The sequence below is a fragment of the Bombus vosnesenskii genome, unplaced genomic scaffold (assembly GCF_011952255.1).
Source record: "Bombus vosnesenskii isolate JDL3184/JDL3185 unplaced genomic scaffold, Bvos_JDL3184-5_v1.1 scf7180000013295, whole genome shotgun sequence".
Lineage (NCBI taxonomy): Eukaryota > Metazoa > Arthropoda > Insecta > Hymenoptera > Apidae > Bombus > Bombus vosnesenskii.
In genome coordinates, this window is record NW_022882946.1 from 331,303 (window position 1) to 349,433 (window position 18,131).

The window sequence follows — 18,131 nt, forward strand, 5'->3', positions numbered from 1 at the left end:
TAGATTAAATACCGTGGTACGGTTTGCTCAAAATATATTACTCCTTTCTCTTAAACTTTAATACAAAATATTAAAAGCGTTTTCTATTAAGCTATTCATTAAATCATGGACTTATTTAAAGCTTTAAATTTATTCAATCAAGGAAAATATGAAGATTGCGCAACAATATGTACAAATTTGTTACAAAAGAATCCTCTTGATCAGGTATAAGTATGTTTAACATACTTATATGTGAAATAGCGATATACATCTCTATAGAAACGTATGTATTTTTCATTATAGACTATATGGGTCTTAAAAATGCGTGCCTTAACATTACAAGTATACGTAGATGATATAGAAGGAGAAGAGGAAGGGATTGCTGAAAGTCTATTAGATAATTATACAATATCTTCTATGCCTAGACCAGGAACATCTTTAAAAACTCCTGGTACTTCTTCCGTGGGACAATGTCTTCGACCCAAAACTCAATCAGGTTTGTCCTTGAGAGGCAAAAATAATTTTAAGTAGTAAAATAGAAATAAGTTGTAATTGTAACATAAAAATATGATATGTTTTATAGGTAGACCACTTAGTGGTGTTGTGCGACCAGCTACTCAATCTGCTATGTCTCAGTCGATTGAGCAAACTTTAAGAACACCCAGAACAGCTATGACAGCCAGACCAATTACTGCAATTTCTAGCCGTAGCGTTAGGTACAACTATCATTTACATTGTAATTAAACATTTTCAGTTGTTATACATTCAAAATTAAAATAAATATATTATATAGATTAGGCACAGCATCCATGTTAACAGAGCCAGGAGGACCTTTTATACAATTATCACGATTAAATATTTCTAAATATTCTAGTCAACCAAGTATTGCTAAACCATTATTTGAGTATATATATTATCACGAACATGATGTTAGATATGTGAGTAAACATACATGTATCAATCAATATTTATTATTAATAAGAATTATTAATGTTCACCATAATTCTATTAACTGCTACAATGCTACATGCAGGCACTAGATTTAGCAGTGCAAGCAACTCAAATTTGTCATTATAAAGATTGGTGGTGGAAAGTACAACTTGGAAAATGTTATTATAGTCTAGGATTAATCAGAGACGCTGAACAACAATTTAAATCAGCGTTAAAAGATTCTAAAACTATTGAAGTAATCTTGAGACTAATCAGAGTTTATGTTAGACTTGATCAACCATTAACGGCTTTAGATACGTGTAAAAAAGGTCTTGAGTATTTTCCTAACGATGTCAATATTCTTACTGAAATGGGACGTATATTCGACGGTCTGAATAATATGAGTATGTCGTTAAAATACTATAAATTAATTGCTCAGGAAGATGCTTCTCATACAGAAGCAATAGCAAGTATCGGAATACATCATTTTTATAATGATCAACCGGAATTAGCTTTACGATATTATAGGTAAATGCAGTTGTAGATATAATAAATAGAAATAATTAGAAATATAATTGCGACGTTCTTTTCCATGTAGACGATTGTTACAAATGGGAGTATATAATGCTGAATTATTTAATAACCTTGGATTATGTTGTTTTTATGCTCAGCAATATGATCATGTTATATCTTGTTTTGAAAGAGCAATTAGTCTTTCTACTGATGAAAATATGGCAGACATATGGTATAACATTTCACACATTGCTCTTGTACGTATATAATTTCTTATAACATGTAATTTTTTGGATAACAGTTGAAATTATCTCTTTGATAAATGTTTGATTTTATATATAGAGTTTAGTACTTGGTACCAATTATTTCAATTTCAGACTGTAGGTGACATAACAATGGCGGAAGAATGTTTAAAATTAGCTATTGTTAGCGACAATAGACACGCTTTAGCATACAATAATTTCGGAGTCATACAAATACGAAATGGAAACATTACAGCGGCGAGAACATATTTTCATGCTGCTGCCAACATTGCTAACTTTATTTATGAGCCCCATTTTAATAGTGCTTATTTAGCTTACAAGGTACTATCTACCATTGTATATTATATTATATTAAGTTTCTATATATATATATACATATGCTACTATTATTTTAAAAATTTCGTAGGTTGGAGATCTTCAAACAAGTTACATTGCTACACAAAAGTCGTTAAGTGTATATCCTAATCATTCTGATAGCAGAACTCTTCTAAACAAATTAGAGAGGTATTTCTCGCACGTGTGAATAGAAAAATATACAGTTTATTTATATCACGTAAAATGTATTATTTTATTAATGTTTGATTCTAGTCTTACAACTAATATTACCTATCTAATATGTATATGTAAAAAATACAAATTATATAATATGATACTGTGTTTCATTTCTATGATACTTTGAAATAACTAAAAAGTAAATAGATATTTTAATAGGAATGTTCGTTTGTGATAAAAACAGTTGACAATGATTATATTTTTTCAAACTGTACATTATAGACACTGAACATAATTTTGAGTTTCAAAGGAATGAAGTAAACATCTTTTTTTTTTGCATCTTGTTGCCTATTCTTGTTTATCGAGTTTATGTATAAATATATAACAATCTGCGAATAATTTACTTAAGTATTATTCGTTATTTTATGCTTACATTAATGTTATATACGTACGTATAATTATAATTGACATACAAAGTTCTGATTCTCTAAACTGTATAATAATAAATAACATACGCATCTACGGTAATAAGTTTTATCTACAACTCTTAACACGTGACATATGCTTAAATTTAGCGAATTTCAAAGTACACTGTAAGCAAGATTTGCTCGATTTTTTAATTCTGTCTTCTCTTGTGCACAAATATAGGACAATGTACAGTCTTCTTATCATCATCTTACGATCTATTTTATGTAGTATGAGATATAACCAACCAGGAAATTACAAAATAGAATAAAAATATTGGATACACAGCTAAAGCTTTCTTTCCTACTGGTTGACTGTCGCCAAGGAATGCCATGGATGCTAAAATATATACAAATCATATTTACAAGAATGTATCAATGTAAGAATTTGATATGCAAGTGTCCATCAATATAAAACTCTATAAAATTATACTAACCATATGTTGCCCACATGAATCCAATCATGGTAATTACGAATCTTAGACTAAATAAGAAAGTAGTCTGTTCTGCCATTAATATGATTCTACATAAAATTAGGGAAATGGCAGTTGGCAATAAGCAATATCCTAAGACACAAATGCTTTGGAAAAAAGATCTATAACAAACATATTAAAATATCTTTTAGCAAATAAAATGCATACTTCATATGTCATTCGTTCTTCTATTATAACATTTTATATTTATAAAACAGATTTTTTAAAACAAAATAACCCTGTTTTATAATAAGGAGTTACAAGTCTCTTAATGATCTACAAATTCACGCACATAAAAGTCATGCAGTATACTATCATTACCTAACCCCAATCATTAGTATTACAACAGATACTAAATTTCTCTATGCAGTATAATTACTTACATGTTACCACCTAATAATTTGGAGTTTAATGTAACAACCATAGATCCAATCCATACGATTACAAAAACCTCTGCAAACTCTGGTCCCCCATCATTAAAATTATTTGCTGTATCAGAAGAACCTTGTAATATCCTAAAACAACAACAATTGGTATTAAATGTACTACGGTTTATAATCGTAATTAGAACAGCAGTATGTAGAATATTATAAAAAATATTAAACTTACATTGCCATGAATGTACATAATACTAGTGGTCCCCAAAGATCCCCTAGAATTAAAAATTAAAAATAAGACACTACTATATATAATTCATGATTTATAATATTAAGATTCTTCTAGTAACATACATTCCTTTAATAGGCATTTCTTCTCCTTGGGATATAAAACATGATAAAATTTCCTGCCCACTGCTCTGACATCCCTGAGCTACAACGTAACATAATATAATAAATACAATACAATGTAATGGAATATAATTTTCTTATATATATATACACACAATATGTACATGTATATGTGTGTGTGTGTGTGTGTATATATATACATACAAAATATTTTATAGGCTTACAATTGTATCCCTGATTGGTTCATCCAAAGTATTAAATTCAGGTTCTCCAAGATTTGATTTTTGTTTGCCTCCTACTGTCAGCTCACCTTCGATATTCTGAGGGTCAGCATATTCCATTGTAACTTTAAACTTCAAATTAAAATCTGATATTAATACTATTATATTATATTTGTCATTGAAATGTTTACATATTATTATCGATACTTCTACTGAAAAATTTTAATTATATAAACTGCCATCATAAAAAATTAACGCGCCTAATGAAAAATAAAACGACATCTTTAACATTACATTTCCAACATAAATACTTACATCAAGTTTTGTATCATCTGTCGCTGCCATATTTGTTGTCGACATTAGATTCGAAATTATGAAATCATTAAATATATTATTAAGATTTTAAATGGAAATATCTTCATATCATATCAAATCATCGTGCCATATACATGTAACGTGAATTCAATCTTCCCTATCTAATGTTTTCTTAATGACTTAAACGTTGCCCTGTTGTACGTACAGAAAGATCTCCTAATACGATTTAGCACTTCTCATGGATAGGGTTAACAAGAAAATCTAAAAAGACACATATGCATCGTAATTTAAATTCCTCACGTAAGTATAATACAAGCGTAAATCTTTTGATCATTTGCGGAAAAGTCGACACTAATATTGATACATTCGATGTACGAAATTTAATAGATGGCAGCATTATTGCAATGTCGCGTTTGTAAACTTGCGGCTTCACATTGTCGATTGAATTTTGTTCAAGATTGTATAGTTCTTTCTGAAAAAGCACAAGGTTCATGGACATTTGACAACTATTCCTTACCTTGATACATAGGTATTTTATCGATATATTATTTTATATATCAAGCAGTTTTCGCTGGACAAAATGCCACGCATTCTCTTTTATGTCGCAATCGTGTCAGTGTTGACATGTACCGCGCATGCGCAGTATATTTCCTTCGGTGTTGATCACCAAATCAGCGGCAAGCTGCAAAACAGCGATGCATCTCAAATTAAGATCTACGAAGAATTATGTATCCGCTCAAAATATAATTAGCCTTTATTTGGACATTTATTATATCGTATTTGTGGCATTTTTATAATTGCAGTTGTATCCTTTCGATACTACATACAATATGTCGTTTATTGTAATATGTATTACATATAAAACTATGTAGAGATACTATGCCATAGATAATAATAAATCCTTATTTATTATTATATTGATTGAATCGTCTTAACTGAAATATCATTAGTCAAAAAATCATTTGAACATCAACGCAAGGAACATGCTAAAGCCGTTAAACGTCTTCAGAAAATAGGTAACTACGAACGTTTGTATAAGATGATTTTAGTTATTGGTGAAAAGATGATTGATGCGATCGAGGTAAATAAGGCATTAATAGCAAATGAAGATTTCAATCCAGATAATAGATTATTGCCACAAAATGTTACTATACAAACTGGTAATTGTTTTGTTATTAATATAATCCTCTTTTTATAAGAAAATAAGTTTTAACATGATTAGAGACATTATATACTTTTTTTTTTTTTTTTTTTTTTTTTTAGCAATATCTACTGTCTTAGAAAACACGGCATTCTTTGGAGATATTCTTCTTCATTTTCCTCATTTTACTCACCGTATACTTAAAGCGCAACAAAAATGGAATCCGATCATAAATTGGTCCTTAAATTTTACGTATCGTACTAAATATTTGTTAGATTCGGAAACCATTGTTAAAATTCATTTAGCATCTCAAGAATTAAACGTTATAAAACGCGAACAGGGATATTCCAATCCTTATTGGCAGCCTACTGAGGCTCAAGAAGGAGACAACGGGAAGATAAAGAAAAAGAAATCGGCTACAAAAGGAAAACAGAAGAAGGGGCCACAAATGACCAAGGTTGAGTTTTGAATATAATTATATTTTTTTCATAATACGCGTACACATGTACTTACGATAATAAAAAAAAAAAAAAATGTATTCTTGTGTACCTTGTAAATATTCAATAGATTTCCAATATTAGATGGTTTTAGTTGATGAAATAATACGAGAAAAATACTTTTTTGTGTATATACGTATGTATTTTTGTACATTAAAATCCAATGATTATTATTCTTAATGAATAAATGGTCTTTATACCTTTGTTTCGCTTTTGAACATGAAGGAATGACAATCATGTCCCGATTGAATTAACTGAATTAAAATATTAGAAAGATGGCTGGTTATCCAGTTCGAAATTATCCGAGGAGTATCTAAAAATCGTCAAGAATCCAGACTTTTAGCAGACTTTATTCGAAACCACTATCAGCTTTAGTGCGAATAAAAGCGAAGATTTCTCGGACGATGGAGACGGTGCGGTGGTAGAAAGTGGTCAGCCAATGAGCTAAGAACGGTTCCTACCGTTCGGTTCCCGACTCCCGTAGTCCATGGCAGACACCATTGCTGGTAAACCTTGGCTAACAGTACCGTGACATTTCTTTCTTCCAGTGGTTTATCGACAACAAGTATGTTCGTGCAACACGAACCCACGATTTAAAGATTACCTTTAAACATTTACATTCGGACGTAAGTGCTGTGTAAATTTAATCAAACTGTAACAAGAATTGGAGAAACGATTTTCGTGAAGGATGACGTCAAAAAGGAGTCGATTGCTGTTCTGTGTCGTCGTGTTCATCGTTGCCACAGGTAGGAAGACACAGCTGCTTGTTTCGAAGAGAGATCGGACGGGAGATCAAACCCGTTGGGCGACATAAAACCTTCAGCTCTTCCTACCGTGATCTTTCATCGTAGCGAGGGATTTTATAAAGATTTTGAGATTTGTCATTTACCACTCGTAGTAAAGATTGGATTGATCTTTTTGAATTACGATCGATTTTGTATGAAAGAAGTGGAGATAGTATAGGTAAAAAAAGAATGAAAAAAATTCTACTTTTATCGGACATTGAGATTGTATTAAAACTTTGATTTTTATGTTTCTCTGTTTTTCATTTAGTAAATGAGAAATATCCTACGAATTAAAATTTTGATTATCTACGTGCATCCTTTAATTTGATCTGTAATCAAAAATATGGCAATGATTCGAGACTTTTATTTTATTTTGTCCATTCCTAATTTTATTAAATATTTTGTATGTAGAAGAATAATTCGAACAATTAGTATAGCGGCTTGAATTTGTTAGAAAGGTAGATACAATAAAAGAACGACCTTCTCAGAACATTCTTTTGATAGTTTGCAATTCTTCTGTGAATCAGCTTACTGAATGGAGATTGCAATTCTCTTTCTCTTTCTCTTTTCTTGATAATTATTTGACAACAATCGTTATGTAAAATAGCAATAATTAGGAAAATAAATGCATCGCGATTTGTCGTTATAAACTGACGTTCATCGACCAATTCTCCTGTTAATCGAATTCAAGGATGTTCCTTGACCCATTGCGTGAGACGGTATCTTGTTATTAATAAATTATACTTCTAATGCAATGTTTAAGATCGATAGATCGAATAAAATTACATATGAAGATATACACTAACTGTACATCCAAAAACCGGTTATCAATAGATAGATTATATTCTAATGCAAATTCCGCTGGCTTCTCAGAATTTTTTCGAATTTGTTAATACGTATATAACCATAATACCTACAATACAAAATTTCGTCAGGAAGTCGTTGGGATACTGTATACATATTGATATATCATTATGTTAAATGCATCGATCTTTTATTTATACCTGAAAAATTTACTAAAATTCTACGATCCATACGTATTAAAGATGATAAATGTTTCTAGTTAATATTGAATTTGCCGCCGAATAAATTTAAAAGAGTTTTCTCTCAAGAATTCGTGAAACGCGCATCACCATGTAAATTGCGTTCTCCACGATAAGCAAGATTTCCATGGAACGTTGAAAGTTCCTTGCATTGTCACGGTGCGTGTCGTAAATAAAGTTGACACAGATAAAATGGCAAGGAGTCAGAGGAAGCAAAGAACCAGCCGGCATGCCAACACGAGAGAAGAGCCGTTAAATTAGGTTCCCGGTCGGTGGTTTCACTGCTGTTTACATAAGTTTCGACGTTTACGTATATGGTGTACCGTACGTTTGCGGCTGTGTATGCGTGCACCACGGCCGATGGAAATGTTGCACCTGAACGATTTACCACAACGTCATTGCCAGAGCAGTACCTTCACTTTCCACTTTGCTGCTAAACCGATCTTTTTTGGCATCCATGCATATGCGAGATTCGCTCCTATAACGAGCAACTTTGCCGATCAATAATTCTTGTACGTGTTCAATTCATATGGACAAAGTTTGTGAAAAAAGATTTCAGTTTAATTCTTACTGTACTTGAAAGGTAACGCGTATATGGTTTGTTGAGACGGTAATTGATACATCTAACAATATACATGCTGCGGCACGAATTAGTCGCCACAATATTTAAGCTAGTACTGATAGTTTAATAAAAAAAAAAAAAAAAAAAAATGTTTCAAACGAAGCTTCATTGGTAGTATGATCTCATGTATTGTATGATCGAAACTTACTACTATGAAATTGTTTTCAAAATTCTTTATATCGTAAACGAAACAACGCTTATTTCATTTTACACCTATCATAAGATCGTAGTGGAGTATCTTCCTGAAACACTACTTTCTCCCGACAGTCCATCCGTTCAGGATTTCAACGTGGTCAAATCCGAATCTTCCTTCGTCGAATTAAATGCCCAACCAAACCATACGTAATTTCCTAGTTTGTTGGTTTGATTATGGCCGCATCTCTACTTTTTCTTTCACTTTAAATCCGTTTGGCTACTTTCTGAATCTTATTCTAATTCACGTATGATTACTTTCGGAAACGTTTTGTTTTAAAGATAGTAAAATTACGTTAAATGTATATCCTTCTTCATTTGACGCTTGGAATAAAAAAACATTCCGGTAATTACGGATTCTTAGCACGATCGTCTAAAGTACGTTGTGGTGGTAAATGACAAAGTATCAAAAATCTCGACTCAAAGGCATTCTATAGTGTAAACATTTTGTAAGAGACTTTCTTAAACACAGTTGTAGAGTGATTATCTAACATATAATAGAATGGGGGAAGAATTTTTGATGGCAGCCTTGAAGTTATTCAAATGTTATTTATTCAAATAACAAAATTTATTGTAATTAACTTTTTCTATTAGTGTGGAGAATGCATCAGAGACGTACGCGTAGGAGACGTAATAAAGAATTTGGTAATTATTTACAAGTAATGTCACCTCATTTATTTCGATGATTTTTTAATATGTTGCAGAGATCAATATTTTGAACAACGTTTTTTCCTTTTGTTTGTAATTTATAAGTTTGGGTTAGGCGTTATTTTATCCGGTCTGCTCGCTGTCGAGCGGCTAACAACCAATATTTTAACGCGTACGCTGTCACGAACGTACAACTATGAGAAAAATTCAATGTAGTGGTACCGAGAGCTTATGGGGAATATCTCGAAAATTAAAAGAGTCCAGCAATAATATGCAAGGGAAAAAGTTGTTCAAGATATTGATTTCTACAACATATTAAAAGATCATTGAAATCTGTCAGGTGGCAGTACATGTGAATAATTATCAAGAATTTTTTTTTATAGAAAATAAATAAATACATATGTATTTTACTGCGTACAAGATGATTATCGCTCTGGGAATTTTAAGATTTGCAAAATATTGTTACCAACGTGTGGAAGTCAATGTTAGACATTGATCTTGTCACTGGCCCATGTGACACAATACGTATAACGCATATCTCTAACTATTTTCATTTTCATTTTCTTGAAAATATTATTCCGTCTGTTTTTCTTTTCTCCCATTTATCTTTTCCATTTTAACATTTACACGTATATTTCTGAAACCGTTAGTTATTTTTACAAATATTTAGGAATACCTGTTTGTTTTGTAGTTTATGGACAGAAAACTGCTAAAAAGGAGGAAGAGAGAAAAGATGAAGAATTCAAATGCCCTGAAGGTCAAGGCAATGGTAATTTTGCAGATCCAGCTACATGCAGAAGATTTTATCAGGTAAACACGCTGAAACTTAATAATATAACAATACATATGTCTTTTAATTGTAAAGTGCGATACAAAGAAATTTCATGTTTATGTGTAATTTCGATAGTGCGTCGACGGCTATCCGTATCTAAACAGGTGTCCGTCGGGGCTACATTTCGATGATATTAGTAAATTTTGCACTTTTAAAAATGAAGCACGTTGCGGACCTATTGCCACAAGTGAGTACTTTATTTTTAATAGCCGTAAATTAAATTATTTCTCATTAGTTTCATAGTAATGAAAACTTATTGTTAATACCAGCCCCACCGCCTGTCACCGAACCACCAATTGACTTAGCAGAGAAGTGTGATCCCGCGAACTGTCAGCTACCTTATTGTTTTTGTTCAAGAGATGGTACGATAATTCCTGGTGGTCTTCACCCAGAAGAAGTATATACTCTTTATTTGTTACTATTTATTAAAATTACTTTCAACAATACCTTTCACATAGTTTTCCTAAATTTCAGACACCACAAATGATAATAATGACATTCGATGGAGCAATAAATCACAATAACTTCGATCATTATCAAAAAATATTTGCCACTAATCGATTAAATCCAAACAACTGTCCTTTGAAAGGAACATTCTTTATCTCTCATGAATATTGTAATTATAATATGGTACAAAGTTTAGCACACGATGGACATGAAATTGCTACCGAGACTATATCGTGAGTACTTTTAATCTTCTCACTTTAAAGACCACTCTTGTACAATCCAATTTTTCTTTATTTTTTCTTTAAAGAATTTGAAAAGTGAATTAATACTCATATATATATATATGTCGGATCACGATTCGAATTTTGGGCGCGCGACGACTCTTCATGTGGACTAGCCATCGTTTCACAAAGCCGAGATTTTATTTACACGTATATACAGGTCTATCACTAAGCTTAACAAATAATAAGTACAACTAATAATAAGTCTAACAAACACTAAGCCTAATGAATAATACGATCTACGAATAATTAAATTAAATAATACTATTAGCAATGTTTGAGTTCAAACGAATCCACGGTCACCGGGATAACTCCTTACTAAGCGAAACTAACTTAGACGCAAATGCGATCGTCGAAAATGCTCGATGTATCACTCTCCAAGGCAATCGCAAGAATGCCAGCCTCGTGGAGATTTTTCTCCCTGTAGGATTGCATTTTGTTTTCTATACCCGTTTGGAAGCATCGAGAAGGTTCCAAACGCCGTTGCCAGGCACACTCGTTGGAAGCATCGAGAAAGTTCCAAACGCCGTTGCTAGGCAGTTTCTGCCTGGAGTTTTGATTACTAATACAATGTATGTCCCATTGCATCGGCACCTCCGAGGCAACATCACACGTGGCTAGGCCCGCTCTCGAGGCCGCATGCCGCCACAATCACATTTCTCAGAAAACACATACAACCACTCCAGACCTCCGTTAGATAAAACATCCATCCCGTGACCGTGGCTACGTTCAGCGACCGATTGTCACCTCGAACCCAATCTCGCTTATTACAAATCTTAAGCAATTACAACTATAATAAAATCTACGCTAAGGTACTAGAGGATGTTCCCAAAATTTCCAAAGAAAGGCTTCGGCTTTCCTTTCATCTCCGACATATATATATATATATATATTCATATGTATATATATATGTATATATACATATATATATATATGTATGATATAATTTGTTTAGACTACAAAAGGGATTAGAAGATAAAGGATATGAGGAATGGGTTGGAGAAATGATAGGAATGCGAGAGATACTTAAGCATTTTAGTAATATTTCAATAAGTGAAATTGTAGGCATGAGAGCTCCATATTTAAAACCAGGTCGAAATACTCAGTACAAAGTATTGGAAGATTTTGGATACATATACGATAGCAGTATTGGAATTTCTCCATTAAAAGTACCAATTTGGCCATATACTCTTGATTATAAGATTCCACATGAATGTAAAGCAGGCACATGTCCTACTAAATCATTTCAAGGTAATAAAGTAACTTTATGTATGTTATCATATATGATACAAGGCATGAGCTGTGAAAGAAGGAAAGGTATCTTACTTATTTTTAGGAGTATGGGAGTTACCATTGAATGCGCATTATGTTGAAAGCTACGAAGGAGGACATTGTCCATACTTGGATCAATGTGTGCTTCACAATCATGATCCTGAGGAAGTTTTTGAGTGGTTGCAAGAAGATTTTAATCGTTATTACGAACAAAATAGAGCACCATACATGATGCCATTTCATACTAACTGGTTTCAAATAAAGGAACTCGAACGTGGACTGTCAAAGTTCCTTGATTGGGCAGTAACACTGTAAGCAGAAAATAGCTTATACATCATGTAATTTTTTATATTTCGTATTAGAAAATTTTTATAAATTATCGAAATAATTATATTTACAGACCCGATGTGTACTTTGTAACAGCTACTCAAGCTCTTACATGGATAACTGATCCAAAACCGATAAAATCTCTGAATAATTTTGAAGGATGGTCATGTAAAAAGAAAGAAAATCTTCCTGGACCACCATGTAACAATCCAAATAAATGTGCTTTAGATTTCAAACCTACAGAATCAAATTTTACTACAACAAGGTAAATATCCATATAGCTAAATAGATAAATAACATGTACATATAATCAAGATGTATCTAATATTTTGAAACTTAAAATAATAACAAATATATTTATAGGTATTTAGAAACATGCAGGGAATGTCCTAATAAATATCCCTGGTTGGGAGATTCAAAAGGAACTGGACTGTACAATGATAATTATAATCCTGAAAAGAAATAGAAATGTTCAAAATCTAGAATGATAATTAGAAAGAATTTAATTAATTCTCTTTTGTTGTTGTTTATATAAGTAACATTTATAATAAATGTAAAATTTTTCTACTTGGAAGCAGTTCAAGGCAATATACAATATACATATATAAAAATGACAAATATATTAAAGAGGAAATGGCAAATAAACGATATAAGTTCTCAAAAAATTTAAAAATATTAATAATAACAAAGTGTACTTATACAATAAAATATACTTTTATCAGAACTACAAATTAAAATGTTTCCGAACTACAAAGCCATTTTATCGACTTTAATTAAATTTTTATACAATATGTAACTTATTCCTGTTTTCACATGTTTGTTTCTATTATACACACTGCATGTAATACTTGTGTGCATTTCATTTTTTTTACTGTAGTTAACTTTAAAGAATACTTTATCGGATATTGAACTTGTTTTGACGATCATTTTCATTCAACGCAAAAAGCTGTGGATGTTCTTTTAACAGTTTCTAGGAGATTAGTAAAGATGTTTATTTGTCTTTCGTCCATTATCATTTAAAAGGCTCTGGAGAATCATAAAGACTGTAGGAAAAGTTTGTTCATTACTTTTTATAGTTTTGGAGCAAGCATTTCAGCTGTAACGCTTTATGTACTAAATCTTATACGTCTAAAAATAGAAGCAAAGGTATAAGAAAATAAAGGTAAATATAGTATACGATAAGTCGTGTATTTTATTGTTTATTTGTTATTAATAAAGAACACCTGCTCCGTGACTAAAGTTCAATCTTTTAACGAACTGGGATCCACTCATCAAAAATATCTGCATATTTTTTAATGTCTAAAATATTAAAAATACATCTCTATAATCTTTAGAGATAAAGATTTCTTGAAAAAAAAAAAAAAAGAAAAATGGAGATACTTATAATGCTTTATACCTGGTTTAGGAAACCGTTCTGGATGATGCATTATATAATCTCTCATTATCGCATCCTTTCTTGCAAATCTTATATCAGATACCCAATGATAACCACAACCGAGAACAAAACCAACTACGGACGCCAATACTATGTATGGCTTATCTACAAATTGAATACACTTAATAATATGATTGATAATAATATGACAGCTGCATTAATATTAGATGTACGATACAAAGGAAAGAAATTAGATTTTTCTTATGAAATGATAACAAAATTAATTCATTACTGTATATTAAAAATTAGTATGTATGTAGTAAAAAATAATGAATTCAAGATCATACATAAATAGGTTACATTGAGATTACTTGACTCAAAAGTTAAGCATTATATATTGTAATAGCAATTTGCTTTAGTTTGTAAAAGGGAAATCACATAGTGGGAGACTAAAATGCATTTCGTTAAAACGTATTTCTAGTACCTTATTTTTGTCATCAGAACAAATGAAAGTATACATAATAAATGTGGTAACTTATTTAGTATCTCTCCGAAATAAATTAACAATGAATTATAGTTATTACGAGGTTAATTATGTTAAAAATAATTTACTTTATCAACCTACTGGCTGTTGCGGGTTTTTTTTGCAGTATATTTTTAAGTACCACTACACCTGATGTTCCAATCGTACTAAGTGGTACTGCATAATATTTAAAAATATGATTAGATCGATCCAGACGTGTAGGTTCAAGAAGGTCAAGTGCCCACTGAGCAGGAAATTCTTCTTCTGTCCCTTCCATTTATTCGTTTCTTGATACGTAATAGATATCACAAATGATTATACAAAATGTAATCACAAATGCTATAAATGCTTATACTTCAGAGTTGTGATTGCTTAAAATTTTGTTTCACGTAACTCTTCTACTTCCACTTATTTTTGCGCATGCGTATCACGTAATATGCTTTTACTCTATGACATTATTGGGATTTTGGGACATTGGGAACTGGAGGAACAGAAACCATGCAACCTTATTCAATGCACAAATAGGTGGCAACTGGCAAACTATATAAAAAAAATGGTATATACAAACCAAATCAAAACTAAAGATATAAAGCAAATTACAAATTCATGGCTAAATACCATACATTGCTCTTTGCATTTTTTCTTTTTTTTCCTTTTTTTTTTTTTGGTAAAAAGAATCTTCCGATAAAAGAATATTAAAAGATATTAAAAGAATATTAAATTATTATCTAAATCTAAAGTAGTATCGGTAGGGAATATTTTAGTCATTTGCTCGTGTTTTCTCGAAATATACTTGTAACACAAGTAGAGTTGAATAAGTAGGAACGTTGGTTGAATACAGGAAAGCGCAAAACGAAGGATCATTAATTATTCGATACTACATGCCACAGAAGTGGTCCGTGTTCGCCTGCAATTGGCCTGGGGTCCTGATTATGAATTAAAACGACCACACCGCTCCTCGGATCAAAATGTTAATTTATGTATCGTTTACAGTATCATGCAGGTGGAAAATGGACCAAATTCGTGTTCTCGTTTCTGGTTTGTTTAACTCGTTCTCTTCAGACAGATCATGTTTCGTTCGTTATCCGATAGATGGAGTTCTCGTTCGTACTTATCTTCTTACGATGCGAGCAAAACCAATGCATTTATAGATAGGTAAGTATTTGTTCTCATCATATTCATGCAATTATATAACATTGTGAACAGTTTTACTAGAGAGAAGGAAAGAGATGGCTGCCCCTTTAATATCTAAATTAGTCACGATATAAACACTTTTACTTTATAACATATTAAACACATGTTATATATTATATATATTTTAAAAATCTTTAAATTAAATTTGAGTGGAAAAGGATTTTCAATTTATTTTATTCGATATAATTTGTACAACCTTTTACCTCTTTGAATTATGTGTCGTACCAATATACATTTTACATCCCTTTATTTTATTTCTTTATTTTTTGGTATTTTGAAGGAAAAAGTTCGTCAACGAATAGAGGTATTATTCCCATCCCCAATCAGGATGTCTGCTTCAACTGGCGATATCTCGAGCTGAGACGAAGCAGCTCTTCGAACAACTCGAATAATGTGTAACTGATGTAACACGATATAATGGGACTACATGTATAATACGGTGGATGAAGGCGAGGCATTAGTATTTACGTATGGTTGTAACACTCGGAAACACTGGACTAGATCTTTCGCAGATCGTGTTTCTCTTATAGGCTCCTTTCTTTCCTTCTTCTTCAACATTATCAATTCTGCCTAACAGTTTGTCAATTAATTATTTATGTTCTATGTCAACATTTATCGATTTTTATCGATCGATGGTATCGATTCTGGAACGTTCTATTTCTTTTATAAAACACAAAAGATACATAAAGTTAATTGACAATTCGTACTTTTGTCAGATATAAAATGATTCGATTCGATTCGATTCGATTCTCAAGGAATCGTCACGAACTCTGTGCCGGCTGTCGCGCGAGCAGATTGCAAACACCTGTCCACCAGAAAATATTCACCGTTGGATATTCACGACGAAGCTGCCACGGCAGAAGGTTTGTCAGCTGCTACCGCAGCTGAGGTAAGCGATCGTCTTCGCTCGAAATACTCGAGACCCGAGACGACGACGTACAGATCAACGAGTTTACTTTCGATCTTCTGCGTGGACCGTGCCCGTTTTCTTCTCAAATTTCTTCACCGATTGGCTTCACGATCCACAGATTTTTCAATATTCCGATCATTTTGCTAGTCTACATATTTTCTATGGATTGTGTTTCGTGGTTAGACGGTCGAGTGAGCTCGTCAATGTATTCTAGCCGGTATGTATCCAAGAAATAAATCAAGCGTTGCTAAACGGAATCCATCTGTTAACCGGCTGACACCTCTTTGTTTTTGTCTTAAAGAATGCTTGAATTAGAAATTTGTTTGTTTTGTAATTAATATGATGTGCCGCCTCAACAGGTATAGGACGAAGATAGCTGCTATCTAAGTAAAGCAGAAAGGTATTGAAACATAAATTCGAAACATAAACTTAAAACATAAAAGAACAAAACAAATTGCATTATATTTTATCGTATTATAATTGTCATAATCATACTATATCGTTTAAAACAGTTTCGATATACTTAAACAAAAGCAAAGAACGTTTTAGAACTTATTTTACATAAAAGATAGGATAATTTATTGTATAAATGTAATAGTAGATCTAATTTTTATTTCCAAAGTCTGCTTAATTTATTAGAAATATACAAAAGGAATACATTAATATGCGTTCTTTTTGTGTATTCCCTTTTTCTTCGTTACTTTGTTCTTAGTAGGATGCTTTTGTTGAAGTTGGGCAAAGTCGAAGATAAGAATGCTTTGATTCGTGGAAGCAAAATCGACGGATAATACAGGAAAAGATTGCGTTAGTCTCAGAATAAGGTACAACAGGTTACATACAGAATATTAATATGCATACACGATATAAACTTATGTACGACGCATGGCATCATCAAATATCCGTAACACCTAAAAAAATCTTGCGTTTTTTGCCTAGTTATGGAACGTGCAGATTGCTTATAAGATTCACGTTCAACTAGCTGGAAACCAGCGTGGTTCATAGAGTTTTAAATATTTTATACGCTTAATAGTAAACAACTCGCTATAATATAGCGATGTTTAGTTTACTTTATTATCAACAATAATCAGCTAAAACACTAATCATTCATCATCATTCGACGGATGTAGTTTTCGAGGTAAGATTGAGTAATGGCATATACATATACTTATGTTTATCGCATTGTTTATCACAATGGACACATAATTTATCAATATATACATACCTTGCTATCTTTAACACCAAGATATTAATTTCACTCTCTGCAAAAATAATTGTGTTTGTAATATGTTTGAAAAAAGCGAGAATTTTTTAAACTTGGTACTATTTAAGATAGTAGATTGACTTTCTTAGCTTTTTTTTTCTTTTTGAAATTTTGACGATACATTATTTCGTATGTAATCTATCATATGTTTGATTCAATTTTTAGAGAGCCTAGTTATATCGAAATTGGAATATTTATCTTCAAAGTGGATAGTTTTAACACGTAATTCCTATGGTAAGCAGCTGCAAAAGTGACTTTTTGTAAAATTACGAAAAAACCGTTCTTACAAAGTCGTTAAGAAACCGATGTGTTGTGTAAAATGGCTAGATGAACTTGTTTTTAAAGAAGAATTTAGCCCTTGTCTCATCGTTTTCAAATGAAAGTAATGTGAGATATATCGTAA

The 18,131-nt window shown here is 31.7% G+C and overlaps 5 protein-coding genes across 6 annotated transcripts; 3 read left to right on the plus strand and 2 right to left on the minus strand.

Annotated features, from left to right (window-relative positions):
• The first annotated feature begins 37 nt into the window (after positions 1-37).
• Positions 38-2,323, plus strand: LOC117233428 (tetratricopeptide repeat protein 8). 2 transcript variants are annotated; one of them, XM_033493744.1, is made up of 9 exons: positions 38-204; positions 259-262; positions 332-475; positions 563-695; positions 773-917; positions 1,013-1,437; positions 1,508-1,679; positions 1,800-2,006; positions 2,092-2,323. In XM_033493744.1, exons 1-9 carry the CDS (start codon positions 106-108, stop codon positions 2,206-2,208), a joined length of 1,446 nt encoding a protein of 481 aa, XP_033349635.1. In that variant the 5' UTR covers positions 38-105; the 3' UTR covers positions 2,209-2,323. The 2 variants fall into 2 exon arrangements, with proteins under 2 accessions (XP_033349635.1, XP_033349634.1); XM_033493743.1 differs by lacking the exon at positions 259-262 and having other exon boundaries at positions 283-475.
• Positions 2,324-2,571: 248 nt separating this feature from the next.
• On the minus strand, positions 2,572-4,727 carry LOC117233431 (protein YIPF6). Its single transcript, XM_033493748.1, has 7 exons — positions 4,379-4,727; positions 4,067-4,195; positions 3,846-3,924; positions 3,724-3,766; positions 3,498-3,629; positions 3,079-3,236; positions 2,572-2,981 (listed from the first exon to the last, which is right to left on the minus strand). The coding sequence occupies exons 1-7, from the start codon at positions 4,421-4,423 to the stop codon at positions 2,866-2,868; spliced, it is 702 nt and encodes a 233-aa protein (XP_033349639.1). The 5' UTR covers positions 4,424-4,727; the 3' UTR covers positions 2,572-2,865.
• A 158-nt stretch (positions 4,728-4,885) lies between these two features.
• Positions 4,886-6,032, plus strand: LOC117233430 (coiled-coil domain-containing protein 134-like). The gene is made up of 3 exons (XM_033493747.1): positions 4,886-5,106; positions 5,329-5,538; positions 5,642-6,032. Exons 1-3 carry the CDS (start codon positions 4,959-4,961, stop codon positions 5,986-5,988), a joined length of 705 nt encoding a protein of 234 aa, XP_033349638.1. The 5' UTR covers positions 4,886-4,958; the 3' UTR covers positions 5,989-6,032.
• Positions 6,033-6,450: 418 nt separating this feature from the next.
• Positions 6,451-13,197, plus strand: LOC117233429. The gene is made up of 9 exons (XM_033493745.1): positions 6,451-6,762; positions 9,998-10,116; positions 10,214-10,325; positions 10,408-10,535; positions 10,613-10,818; positions 11,822-12,117; positions 12,203-12,449; positions 12,539-12,730; positions 12,829-13,197. The coding sequence occupies exons 1-9, from the start codon at positions 6,705-6,707 to the stop codon at positions 12,929-12,931; spliced, it is 1,461 nt and encodes a 486-aa protein (XP_033349636.1). The 5' UTR covers positions 6,451-6,704; the 3' UTR covers positions 12,932-13,197.
• On the minus strand, positions 13,158-14,906 carry LOC117233433. Its single transcript, XM_033493750.1, has 4 exons — positions 14,466-14,906; positions 13,862-14,005; positions 13,689-13,764; positions 13,158-13,593 (listed from the first exon to the last, which is right to left on the minus strand). The coding sequence occupies exons 1-3, from the start codon at positions 14,638-14,640 to the stop codon at positions 13,715-13,717; spliced, it is 369 nt and encodes a 122-aa protein (XP_033349641.1). The 5' UTR covers positions 14,641-14,906; the 3' UTR covers positions 13,158-13,593; positions 13,689-13,714.
• Positions 14,907-18,131: the final 3,225 nt, after the last annotated feature.